This window comes from Pygocentrus nattereri, chromosome 18, assembly GCF_015220715.1.
Source record: "Pygocentrus nattereri isolate fPygNat1 chromosome 18, fPygNat1.pri, whole genome shotgun sequence".
Taxonomy (NCBI): Eukaryota; Metazoa; Chordata; class Actinopteri; order Characiformes; family Serrasalmidae; genus Pygocentrus; species Pygocentrus nattereri.
Window position 1 is genome coordinate 6,181,510 of NC_051228.1, and position 14,045 is coordinate 6,195,554.

General features: G+C 40.0%; 1 protein-coding gene across 1 annotated transcript in view; it reads right to left on the reverse strand.

Moving 5' to 3' along the window:
- Window positions 1-3,856: 3,856 nt before the first annotated feature.
- Window positions 3,857-14,045, reverse strand: part of acat1 (acetyl-CoA acetyltransferase 1) — an 11,212-nt gene continuing 1,023 nt past the window's right edge. Inside the window, exons 3-12 of the mRNA XM_037547641.1 lie at window positions 11,397-11,514; window positions 11,130-11,225; window positions 10,891-10,991; window positions 9,950-10,093; window positions 8,975-9,125; window positions 8,058-8,153; window positions 7,844-7,957; window positions 6,435-6,499; window positions 6,172-6,329; window positions 3,857-4,570 (exon numbers count right to left, since the gene is read on the reverse strand). Coding sequence (XP_037403538.1) covers window positions 4,450-4,570; window positions 6,172-6,329; window positions 6,435-6,499; window positions 7,844-7,957; window positions 8,058-8,153; window positions 8,975-9,125; window positions 9,950-10,093; window positions 10,891-10,991; window positions 11,130-11,225; window positions 11,397-11,514 — 1,164 coding nt within the window. The 3' untranslated portion in view covers window positions 3,857-4,449. The remainder of the gene's footprint in view (window positions 4,571-6,171; window positions 6,330-6,434; window positions 6,500-7,843; window positions 7,958-8,057; window positions 8,154-8,974; window positions 9,126-9,949; window positions 10,094-10,890; window positions 10,992-11,129; window positions 11,226-11,396; window positions 11,515-14,045) is intronic.

The window sequence follows — 14,045 nt, forward strand, 5'->3', positions numbered from 1 at the left end:
GCTGGACAAAACAACTGAAATGTGGAAACTGTGTAAAGGGGTTGGGCTGTGAATATGCAAGTCATACAACCCACGTACTACAATTTATGAGCACAACAGGATTAAAGCAGGAAGCAACAAAATAAGCACCAGACTGTCATGTTGTGAAATTTCACTGATGGTTAACGATGACTTGCCCACACAGCACCAGTCAGAAATGTGGATATACCGGATTAAATGTATGCTATTTCTATTCCATTGTATATTTATAGAACACTGGGACTGCAGATCCCTGGGATGTAAAACATTGGGAATATAGAATATATATAGCACTGGCAATGGAGAACCCTGGAGATATAGAATGTTGGGATTATAGAACTCTGGAAATATAGAACTGTAAGAATATATATCACTGGGAATATAGAATATATATATTTCTATACACCAATCAGACATAAGATTATGACCACCTCCTTGTTTCTACACTCATTGTCCATTTTTTAAACACTGTGTCCACTCACTGTCCACTCTATTAGACACTCCTACCTTGTCAGTCCACCTTGTAGATGTAAAGTCAGAGACGACAGCTCATCTGCTGCTGCACAGTTTGTGTTGGTCATCCTCTAGTCCTTCATCAGTGGCCACAGGACGCTGCCCACAGGATGCTTTTGGCCGTTTATGTTTGGTTGGTGGACTATTCTCAGTCCAGCAGAGACACTGAGGGGTTTAAAAACTCCAGCAGCACTGCTGTGTCTGATCCACTCAGACCAGCACAACACACACTAACACACCACCACCACGTCAGTGTTACTGCAGTGCTGAGAATGATCCACCGCCCAAATAGTACCTGCTCTGGGAGGGTCCATGGGGGTCCTGACCACTGAAGAATAGGGTAACAGAGTATCAGAGAAACAGATGGACTACAGTCTGTAACTGTAGAACTACAAAGTGCAGCTATACAGTAAGTGCAGCTGATAAAACGGACAATGAGCGATAAATAAATAAATAAACAAATAAACAATACATAAAATAAACTAACATGATGTAAACTCTATTAAAGTTTGAAAATGTACCCTTTACCCCCCCCCGACTGTATACGGAAACTGAGAAGCAAAAACCCATTTTGAATTCAATGTTTAAATTCGTTTTTTGTGATGTCACAAAAACCAACATGCTTACATATTCAGCCTACAGCAGTTTAGCCCCGCCCATTCACACTGAAGATATTTCAGCCTGGACTGATTCTTGATTTAATACAATGTAGGTCAGCTAATCAGAACAGAGCTCATTTACATATAGGAGTCTTAAAGGTCCAGTGCCAAAAATAGTGTATAACACTAAGGGATAAGGTGAGGTTGCAAACTGGGCATGTACATTTTTTTTTTGGTACATAAACCAGTGGAGACATCCTAAGCGGACCTCAGGGGGAGAATAATGTGCAAAGAACAATGTTTCTGAATTTGTTTGATGCTCTCTGGAGTTACTACTGCTTAATTCCAGACGTTATTTCTTAGCCTTCATTGCTATTCTATGTGGAAAGCAGTGAGAGTAAGAAAGGCCCTTTTATGAGTGACGTATTGAAACTTGACTGGACTGTATATTGCTCTGTTGTTGAGTAACATTCATCAGGCATTGCCAAAATCATGCGTCAACAGCATGTTCTTCAACTCTCTATACTTTATTTGCGGGGTTTTTTTGTGGCTCTAAAGTTAATGAATATCATGGGTTTGGTCTCCTTAAAGTGTCATCACAGCACAAAGATCATGCTAAGATGCAGTGTCCCTCTGAAGGCTTTGGAACCGTTAGGGTGATTTTAATGCTGCTTTAAGGCCGAACAGAATTCAGGTTAGTAAAACGGGCCTTTTCAAACCTTAACCTTTAGAATTTTATAGCTCCAAACAATACGGAAAATGCTTTACTCTTCCTGTGGTTTGACATTGAAAGTTGTCTGTGCTTTTTCTTCCTGTTAATATTTGACTTTGTGTGGTAAACAGGGGCAAACGGAGGTGTGGCTTTCATGCTGATGAGGACGTAATGTGCTGCACATGTGTAATAGAATAGAAATGTATAGGTGCACGTGGTATTTTGCAGAATTCTTCAGAATGTTTTCACTTTTATGTCGAAAGTAGTTGATCAGCCAGACATATTTAGTGAAGTTTGCTTCTTCATTTTTTGCACTGGCGCCATGAGGCAAAAAAAAGCTAACAAGCATTAGAAATCGCACTGACCTCTCCAACTATCCTATTTCCAACACTGCTTTGTTAAGATTTTGGAAAAAAAACTGTTCTTTTCAAAAGTATAACAAGAATTTTTTTGTTATGGCCTTCAGAAGCATCACAACACAATAATCAGTGCCGGTTAGAGCGGTCAATGATTTACTGGTTACCTCAGATTGCGTAAAAATCTCTCTTCTGGTGGAAGAGCTGGTTCTGCTGGATTTGGGTGAGGCTTTTGACACAACGGCCCCTGACATTTTATTGGACAGCCTTAAATAAACATTGGTCAAGACAAAAAAGTTGCCTAGTTTAGATCTTACTTGTCAGAGTACTGCTGATTTGTCGATGTAAATAGGGAGCCCTGAATATAGAACGGTGCAACATGGTGTCCCACAAGGCTCTGTTTTAGGGCCTGTACTGTTCTTTCTTTAGGTCACATAATCCTTTAAAAGTGTTGCCTTTCACTTTTATGCGGATTATATTAGCCGTAACTTCTTGCCAAATCCTGATGAAACCGAAGTGTTGCAGGTCCTAAGTCCGCTCAGAATAAGGTTGCAGATCTTGATCTTTGACCTTAATGGTTTCTTAGCTGAAGACCTCAGTGTTACGCTGGATAACCACTAGATCAGACTACTGTCACGTGACTCGTTGCTTGTCTTCTTGTCTCTCTCTAAAACGGCTCCAACTAGTTCAGCAGCCCATGTGCCAACCATGAAAAGAAAGTTTCCAATGACTCTGGTCTTATTCATTTTGGCCAACTCCAGGATATCTTACTGTCTGATGAAGCATTTTAGCTCATTCAGATCACTTTGTTTATAGGATCTCTTTGAGCTCAGTTACTGGAAGACTCTGGAATAGCATTCCAAAGAATATCAGGAAAGCAAGCTCAACAGGGGTTCTTAAATCCATATCAAAACCAGAATAGTACACTAAAGATTAGGCAATCCTGCTCAAATGATGTTTTGTTGGTTTTCTAAGTCAAAGTGAACACGTCCGCTACAGAGAACATACTTCTACATACTTCTATGCACAATTACCGTTTCTTTGCTGAAAAAGGTATTGACCAAATCATCTTTTTCCAATGTTACTCAGAAAATACAAATTGTGCAATTTGCTGAAAAAACGTCATATTTAAATTTGTTCCTGGTAGAAAATGTGTTCTTGTTTTATCTTAGAAACTCAACAACACTGGGGATGTTTAAACTTTGGCACAGAGACTGTATTTGGCTTTTTGGTATTTTAGGCTACCATCCATCCATCCATCCATTTTCCAAGCCGCTTCTCCGTCAGGGTCGCGGGGGGACACTGGAGCCTATCCCAGCAGTCTTCGGGCGGAAGGCAGGATACACCCTGGACAGGTCGCCAGTCCATCGCAGGGCAGACAGACAGACACAGACAGTCACTCACACCTAGGGGCAATTTAGCATGTCCAATTGGCCTGACTGCATTTAGGCTACCATATGCCTATAAATACTGTGGTGTATTTTCTGTTTTATCATGCAGTTATTTTCATTTAGAGTTTAGTGTTTTAAATTGCCAACGTTTTGCTCATTATTACAATCAGACACATTTTGGCAGCTCCTTCCTAACTTCTAGCCCTGTACCCCCTCATATAATCTCAAGAGCTATGTCTAAAGTAAGAAGGCACTTCAATGCATTAGTTCCCTTTTCCTGTGTGATGCTTTATTTGTATCGCTGCTAACAAGCGAAACCAGTGAACAATGAAACCAAGTCACAGAGCGATGGCGCACTCTAGTGATAAAACAGGAACATGGTGAACGCTCTCCTCTTCAGTGGATGCTGGAAACTGTCACGTACATGTTTAATCTAGACGTTTCTCATTATTATATGCTTAGTATCTTAAAAATACAGGAAATATTCAAAACAATCTCCTTTTCTTATTGCATTCCCAGAACTATTGTTTGTTTTAATTGCCATTGAGAAATCCTAAACTTAACAGAAGTTAAGCCCATGAGAATAAATCTCATCTTAAATAAACATAAATAATTTTCCATGACAAGACGTTTAAGATGTCCAATGAGTCCTGTAATTTTCTGAAGGAGGAGGAGGAGGAGGAGGAGGAGGAGGAGGAGGAGGAGTGATGTACTTTGGAGTGATCCTAACAGTAACCACACCAAGTCAGAAATAAGGCCACAGATCCTGATATCTGTCTGGATAATACTCTGTTCTGTTCATTTGTAATGTATTCTCCTACACTTTGACCTAATAGAGAGCTTAATTGGGGGTAAAAAGGCTAGTATTTCTGGATGAGAATTGAAGAGGCTCCTCCTCCTCCATTACAGATGCCTGCCAGGCCGTACTGACCAGACTTCAGGTTGTGCACCATGTGCCCGACGATCCTCGCCCCAGACATTCTGTAAAATAAAGGAAAAAAATTCAGAAGATTTAACTAATATTATGGTTGTGCATTGAAAAGCAACTACACTGTTCTTTGTTTTATAATGTTTGTTCTCTTTGCTGATTTCTTTCCCCCATAAGAATGAATGGAGTGCAAAAGTATTGGCACCTTTCGTGTCATGATGATACAAATACGCCAACACACACAAATGCATGTGCACACACACACTTAAGGTGGCAGTGCATTTAAGACGGTGGGAATCATTTAAGCTGCACAACCATTTTCAGCCATCATCATCCTGATTCTCTAATATTTTCCAACAGAACCGCTGTTGGCATGGGGCCTTCACGGGCTCAAAAACATTAGCCCACATGCATAATGGCTCTAGGGGGGTTTTCAGTCTGTAATAAAATCACAACATAGTTGAAACAGAATCACAGATGTAGGTGTAAATCAGCCCCGTCTTAGCTAATTCTTACTGTTCTAATGACGGCAGTCCACCAAAGTCCAAAATACTCAGCTTCTCATCAGTTATTATGTGCAAGATCAAACCTACTTCCTTTTTGCATCCTTTTCAATATAGCAGCCAATACATTTCAATCATTTCAATGCATTTCCCTGTACTGAAGAGAGCAAACCCTGTTAAGATAAAACCCACTTATAACAAAAGCTAAGGGAAAAGCGTTTATGTATTTTCGAAGAACAAGTTCATTCGTCGCTTTACCTTAGGGAATGTGAAAGCAACCCGTTTTTTTTTGCTATATCAAAACTTGGATGAGACTTCATAAGAACAGCTTTGGTCAGACAGTCTCATTTTAACAGAGGTACTGTACGAGTGTAATGGCTGTACTGAATCTGCCCACAGCTATGCATTTCAAATATTACTTCAGAGAATTCTGCAGCCGCCCACTGGCTTCTAAGCACATTTTGGCCATTTTTCCACTGAACTAATTACTGGAACCTGTAAAGCTGGAACCGTGATCTTTCCCCACTGGTCACTGGTTCAGTGCTGAAGGTACCAGACTGATCACTTTATGTTGTTCTCCTGTCTCTGACGACACTTGCAGCTGAAGCCAATGACTGGTGTGTTATGTTGAGTTGAGTGCTATGTTTAGAATGAATACTTTGTCAGGAGTTCACTAAGGAGGCATAAGCTAGTTAGGAAGCCAAAGCTATTAGCGTTTATACTAGTCGAGCAAGAGTTTGCTCACATTTTCCCCAAGACAGAAACTGGGAGCTTTGCTTGATTCGTCTCATAATTTTATGTAGACATTTTTGAGAGTTTGAGTGCCGAACAGCACAAATTGTTTCACATCAGCCAATAACTTAAGCTAACTGTATGTAGTAGGCAAGGCATCTTCTAATAACCCGAATTCCACTTCAGAGAGACATAAAAAGATCAGAAGACAATTACAACCATTTATCACGGTTATGATGATTCCAGCCCAGTCTGTAGGGGTTTTTTTAAACATGCTTTTCTTCTTCAAAGTATAGAAACGTGTCAAAATGATTGTCCCTGGTAACAGATCATAAACACAAACCTGACGAGTGGAGATCAAGTTGAAAAGTGCTGTAAAACCGCTTTGTACTGAAATCACATTAGCAACAGCTGATTACCCAATAGGGTGCCCGAGGGACACCGCTCCTCCGTTAACGTTAACTTTGCTCGGGTCGATGTCCAGCATCTTAATATTGGCCAGGACCACCACGCTGAAGGCCTCGTTTATTTCCCACATGGCAATATCATCCTTCTTAACACCGGCAGCCTCAAGTACCTAAACAAGTTACATGACTTAGCACAGAGTGGACTGAACAAGTTCACAAAACCGTTGATACTTTATCTCGACAAACAGAATGAAAACAAGTGACCATTTGCTCACCTTGGGGACCGCATATGCCGGAGCGATGGGGAAATCAATGGGGGCAACAGCAGCATCAGCAAAAGCTAAAAATGAAGATGAGCACAACAACTGAATTAGCTCCAATAAGGAAACACAGGCCAGCCAGCAGAGTGGCCATTACAGAGATAATAAGGTTAATAAGACTAGGAGATTGGTAATACAGTCAAGTCTGTAAATATTCGCATGTTGACACAGCCATTTTTACTTTAGCTGTCCCCCACAGCATCCTGGTGTTTGAATTTACATAATGAACAAGCTCAAAGTGCAGTCGTCCAGCTTATTTAGTCCAGGGTATTTACAAATTAGTGACTGCATGGATGTGAATGGTGAAGGGATCACAACCATTTTGCATGTATAGCCCCATGTTTGTAGGGTCCAAAAAACTAAAAAATTAGACAACTGACTTCTTAGGTGCTCCATGGCCAAAGAAGCAGATTTAAGAGCTGATTCAAGAGTGGTATTTGCATCTGGAACCTGCTGCCATTAACACTTTATTCACACAGAGCTTCACTGCCATCAAGAGGCTGAAAAATCAAAGCGAACCCATCAGAGAGACAGGAAAAACATTAGGTGCTATCAACTATTCGACACGTTCTTAAAAAGAAAGAGCACACTGGTGAGCTCAAAAACACCAGAAGAACCTTAAGAAGGCAAATGTAAACCAAAAGGTTAAAAAAAAAAAACCCAACATCTTATGGACATATGGACAAAGAGACACTTGTCTCAGTATGATGGGGAGAATATGGAGAAAAGAAACCGCTCATGATCCAAAGCACACCACCTCATCTGTGAAGCATGGTGGAGGTAGTGTTATGGCACGGACATGTAGGACAGCCAATTAAACTGGTTTCCTTGTATTTGTTGATGTGACTGTTGGCAAAACCAGAAGGATGGAATCTGAAATGTACTTGGCTGGACTATCTGCTCAGTTTCAGTCATATGCTTCACAATGCAGAAGATCCAAAACACACCGAGTGTCTTTTTGATGCAAGTAAGTGAAGTATTTTGCAATAGACACATCAGTCATCTGATCTCAATCTAATCAAGCATGTATTTCACTTATTGAGGACAAAACTGAAGGTGAAACCACATAAGAACTAATAGGAACGGGGGGGGGCTTCTGGGAAGACTGTGTGTGAAAATAATGCAAATTCTTATACTATTCACCCCATTTGGATGGAAATACCCTCGAATTAGAGCTCTGCATTTCACATTTATATTCCATATTTAATTGTAACTCCATTGTGCTGTGGAATCCAATAACATCCAAAAATAACAATACCTTTGACATCATCCAAATACTTACGGACTGGACTGTAGTCAGGGTTGATTAAGAATGAGCCATTACATCAGGCAGCTCAGTTTGAAGCGCTCAATATTGCTCTTACCAACAATTCTTGCAAGAGGAACAACATTGAGTCTTTTGGCTGCATCTGCAGTCATCAGGACAACTGCAGCAGCGCCGTCATTCAGCGTGCTGGCGTTAGCTGCTGTCACTGTGCCTGCAGGAAAATTTTAAGAGAAAAAAATGAAAATAAACAGTCAGACCTGCTACTTCATACAAATCTAAAGCAATACAAAGCCTAAGGACATGTCTCATACCGTTCTCCTTCTGGAACACAGCCTTCAGTTTGGGCACCTTGCCAAAATCAACCTTTCTCCATTCTTCATCCTCCTTCACCACAACATCTGGCTTGCCTAGATAGAGAAAAAGGAAATGTTGCACATATCAAAGCACTGCAAGAGTTGAGTATGAAGAAAATAGTAGTCTTTACTGTGGATGATCAAAAAATAAGTAAAAAAAAATAAAAAAGAATGAGGCAAAAATTCATTACTTTTAACGCAAGTCAATGTAATCACATTTTCCCCCATTTTGACAGGCTGTAAATGGCAGCTGCTGCTCAAAAGATGCTAAAGTAAACTAAAAATAATAGTATACTAAAAATAAAACAGGACAGCTACGATATAGTGCATGAAAAAAAGACCTCAGCCATTTTTGTTTGACCAAGATGCTGGATGGTGATCATTTGAATTTGTTCTTTTATTAATGTAGTGATTTATTTACAGTGAATTATAGTTCAAACTGTAGACACTGTTGCGATTGTAACAGTGGAAAATGTAACTGCTGAGTCTTTCTACAAGTTTAAGCACTGATTTGCTGAAGATCTTCATTTTAGGGAACACTCATGTAGAAAAATCTGTGAGCAAATCTGTGAAGATAACTTAAGGTTGGAATGAAAACTCGCCAGACAAAATATGGTGCATCACAAAAAAATAAAAATAAAAAACAAACAAACAAAAACCAACATTAACTGACTGTGCAAGGCATCACCTCTCTTAAATGTAGGCATGCATGAAAAACCTAATAAACTCATTTTTAGTTTTCTACAGCCTTATTCTTATTTCTCATTAAATAAGATCAAAACAACATGTCAAAAATTAGGCCTTTTAGGGCAGTTAAGGAAACAGAATTACCTTCTGAGTTTTGTACACCTTGCAGCCCAAGCAGTTAAACTGACCTTTCTGTGGGATGCTCACTGGAACCACCTCTTTGGCCAGGATTCCTGACTCCCATGCTGCTCTGCTGCGTGTATAGGAGTTGATGGCATACGCATCCTGCTCCTCTCTAGAAATGCCGCTGTTCTTCGCTGTGTTTTCTGCACAGTTTCCCTAGGAATGAAGCATTTAATGGCAAAGAGGAACATGCAGGGTGTTGTAAGGCAAAACAGAAAACTGGTCTATTTTTACCATGATGACCTATAAAAACTGAGCGCAATGGTTCCCCATCATCACCACTTTAAAAACTGAAGTAAGCTTCACTACAATGAACCATTTCACATCTCAACCAGTGAATTATACAGACATTTTGATAAGTCCCTGTTAAACCAGTAGATAAACCTATGGAGTTAAACACGATGGTGGCTCGTGCCTCATGTGTGTGCTTGGCCACATGCCACTTCAAATCAGTTGACAAATACACAGTGAAGGTGAACGCCCTCTTCAAAGGTCCGCCACTCGTGAAAATGTGCCAAAAGTCAGAAGCAAAAGAAAGATTTTTAGAGGTTTCATAAAAACTAATAAAAATTAAATAAATTGGCAAACAAAAAAATTAAGCAAAGACTGGCAAAAAGAGTAATACATTTATATTGAACTGAGTGGAAACAAGTTAAGTAAGTTTGATTTAACTCATTTGTATTATTTGCAACATATTTTTGGCATTTCGATACGTAATATTTTTCTTGTGGGTTTAAATTTTTATCTGAAACTTCTGCAGAGAATGCAGCACAACACCATGCGAAAAACTGCTGCATCACCTCAACTTTGCTCTTGTGAACTTAGAGCACAGTTAACAGACAACAGTGTCGTTCTATAAGCCAAAGGTCCAAAATCCCTAAATTTGTTCTAAAGGACTACAGACACCACACGGCATTTCTTCACAAATACAAAAGTCCAAAACCATGTTAAATTTGTTTTAAAGTGCAAAGGTCCATTACCATGTGGCATTTGTTGTACACGTCTGTCAGGCCGTCCTTCACGATGAGATCCTCCATTTTCACTCCTCCGTACGGGGGCGGCTCTCTGGCCATCACGTATGGAACGTGGGACATGCTCTCCATTCCACCAGCCACCATCACATCCTGCAGAACATTACACCTTCACCTCCCAGCAAAAACTCGTGTCCAAGTAGCCCATCTCAGGAAGTCATCATATAACAGTGGTCCTTTGTAGGTGACTGATAAACTTGACTGATTATCAGGAACACGTTAGCAACAAATCATTGAAGTAGCACTAGTGAAGCATCTAAATACACTGAAGTACATCGCGACGTTCTGTTGATACTTACATTAAGCAGAGGTATTGTTGATATGTTACTGCCATTATGCAAAACCTAACCCTAATCCTAACCCTAATCTCAACCCAAAACCTAATCCTAACCCTCGCCCTAATCCTAATCCTAACCTCAACCCAAAACCTAATCCTAACCCTCGCCCTGGCCCTAATCCTAACCCTAATCTCAACCCAAAACCTAATCCTAACCCTCGCCCTAATCCTAATCCTAACCTCAACCCAAAACCTAATCCTAACCCTCGCCCTGGCCCTAATCCTAACCCTAATCTCAACCCAAAACCTAATCCTAACCCTCACCCTGGCCCTAATCCTAAAATTAACCTCAACCCAAAATGTAATCCTAACCCTCGCCCTGGCCCTAATCCTAATCTTAACCTCAACCCAAAACCTAATCCTAACCCTCATATGTTTCTGACGTTACTGAGACTCCACAGTGTGTGTGTGTGTGTGTGTGTGTGTGTGTGTGTGTGTGTGTGTTTCATGTAAAAGGACCACTCTGAATAAAGTGACGCCACTTGTTCTATCGTATATTAATATGTTATCGTGTTATCGGGGGCTTATTTATAGCAGGCGAAGGCCGTGTTACCTGGTGACCACACATCAGACTCTGGGCTGCCAGCATGATGGACTTCATGCCAGAGGCACACACTTTGTTAACCGTCGTAGCTGGAGTGGAGAGCGGCAGGCCTGCAAAACCAAGCCTATATAATTACAATCGCTTTGACCGTATAATCACTGTAGGGTAGTTTCACGCCTGGTCTTATCAAGAAGGGGCTCTTTGCTGTGTTTGCTGCTACTTTGTGACTGCATGTTGGGTCAGCATACCAGCGCCTAGAAGAGCTTGTCGGGTCGGAGCTTGTCCTTCACCTGCCTGCAGCACGTTGCCCATGTACACTTCCTTCACCTCCTCCAGAGGAATTCCTACAGCGGGCAGAGACGTCCAATCCATTCATCACTCAAACTCTGAACAAATAACGTCCAGCGTCTGTTCACATAATACAACACTAATCGTTCCAGTCAGCAGGAACAGCGCTGGGAGCGCTTCCTGAGCAGACTCACTCACACAGGCTTCAGGGTGGCCCAGGTCTTTACCTGCTTGATCGATCGCTCCTTTGATGGCGACCGAGCCCAGTTTGGTTGCAGGAACTGAGGAGAGGCTCCCTTTGAATGAACCCACAGGGGTTCGAGCTGCACTGACAATGACAACTTCCTATTGGGGTAGAGAAGAAAGGAGCAGTGAACACCCCGTCTCATCTTAACATCATTAATAGGGATGCAGAATGAGGTTTTATTGCTGATTTGGGTTTTTTTAAACCTGAAGCTGGCACCGTGGGCAGAATGAACATATGAAACACACTAGCCCATTTCCAGTACTTTATTAGACAGCTGTAGTATAAATTAACAATATTCGGGATTTTTAAATGAAAAACTTGTTGCCTATTGAAATAACGTGAATCAACTTTATGCTGAAAGTAAGAGGCGACTGGCTATTCAGCACAATAATCATGCATAATTATTACAACCATTTGGCATAAGCGTACCAACAAACTTCAAATACAGCACTGAGGCATTTAGTAGCCAATAGGCCTCAAAACTGCAGCAGTATAGCCAAAAAACAAAATAATAAATTGGCTTATTAGTCAAATACACATACCTAATATTATCCAAATACATCATGATGTGAGATCATAGAGTCCATAGTAATAAAAATGAATGAATGTTTTTCTCTCTAGGTTAAAAGCACAGTGGGAGATCACAATATAGACAGACATTCTCACAATACACAACACATTTGAGTGCATTTTTTCTATGTGCTGAATAACAACATTGTAAGGAATACTTAAATATTGTTTTGGGTGTGATTTTTGGCAAGAACAGTTTTTGCAAGTTTATATGCTTCACTAAGGGTTTTTTTTTTTTATTTCACACAGAGAAATTGGAAAAATATGCAATACGTGCAGCGGCTGAAATCATGGGATGGCCGATGTTTTGGGACGAGAGTTGTTTATTTATTATTACTGTTTATTTAATATTTGATATTTATCTATATCTGTATGTTTAATGGTCAGGTCTTGAAGGCCATGAGTTAAGTTAATAAATAAATAAACAAATAAATAAATAATTGGCAACCAGGACACCACTGACTGATAAGTATTTCATATCTACAGGTGGGCGATACAGCAAAAATATTACATCATGATACTTCAAAACACTCACGGTGCACTACATGCATCAAGATATACAGTTTTTTACCAAACAGTTCATAACATGCAAAAAGGAACCTGTGGTGCCACAGAATAATAATAATAATAATAATAATAATAATAATAATAATAATAATAATAATAATAATCCTACAACCAGTTATGTTTATTCAATGTTTTACTAACTGCATTGCATTAAATCCAAATAAACAAACCTATTCATGCACACTTTCCAATAAACAAAGTCAGTGTTCTTTAAGTACTGATGAAATCCACAGTACATTCATTGTTACAAAAATTAGGACGATAACGATAAAATATCATCAAATTGCCTACCGCTCATTATATCATGGACACAATTCTGACTACTACTACGACTACGACTACTACTAACTATAAACATTGCTAAAACTGTAAAGCTGTGTCCCAGTGCATCAATATTACAGTGCACACAAAATATTATCAAACACCACTTTCATATTATAATAGAAGACACAAGACTTCTGCTGATGCTAAACACACCTGCTTGTTTTCATGGACACAAATATGATCACGGTCACTGCTGAACCAAGAAACATTTCCCCAGAGATAACAACGATGAAAAACAAGAGAGCATTCGGTTTGATTTTAAAGGGGAAATCCACCGAATTCTCAAAATTTGAAGACTCAGAAACATGTGGACTCTGATTTCTTTACAGTGATGTTGATAGGAACCAGACATCCACCTCTAAAAGCTCCCTCAGAAAGTTATAGCATGAAACTGCTAAGAACACTGATGCAAAAGAGTGTTTTGTTATAAAATTTTGGACTAATATACATTTTAATCTAATTATTTATCTATTCACCGTGTGGTACGGCAGCTTGACCGTGATGGATCGTAAATGCCTACAGAGAGTGGTGAAGACTGCAGAGAAGATCACCAATTCTCCACTGCACTCTCTGCAGAACATTTACAACCACAGAGTCCAAAGGAAAGCTGCCTCCATCATCAAAGACCCCACCCACCCCCAGCACGGTCTGTTCAAACCTCTGCCCTCAGGACGGAGGTATAGGAGTATGATGTGCAAGACCTCCAGGCTAAAGAACTCCTTCTTCCCCACCGCAATCAGAGTTCTGAACCAGAAATAACTATTCACACTTCGGTCTGCCAGACTTGGGTACAGACGTGTGATGTGTACCCCACTGGTAAAGAACTCTTTCCTCAGGAATAACCTGCAACTACTGTCACTTTAACTGTAGCACATGTTTACAATTGCACTATCGCACTTTACTACTCATTTCTGCTGCAGATAATTATGTTCCTGGCAAGGCACAGCACTATTTACCCATACCACTGTAATTTATACATTGCATTATTTCTTGATTAATATATATGGTTGTATATATACTCTTTATATTCTTAATGTTATATCTGGCATTCTTAGCGAGGAGCAAAGTAAGCTTTTCATTGTATATAAGGAAACCTGTTTCCTCTGTACATATGACAATAAACACTTTGAACTTGAACTTGAACTTGATTCATGGTGGAGGAGTACAT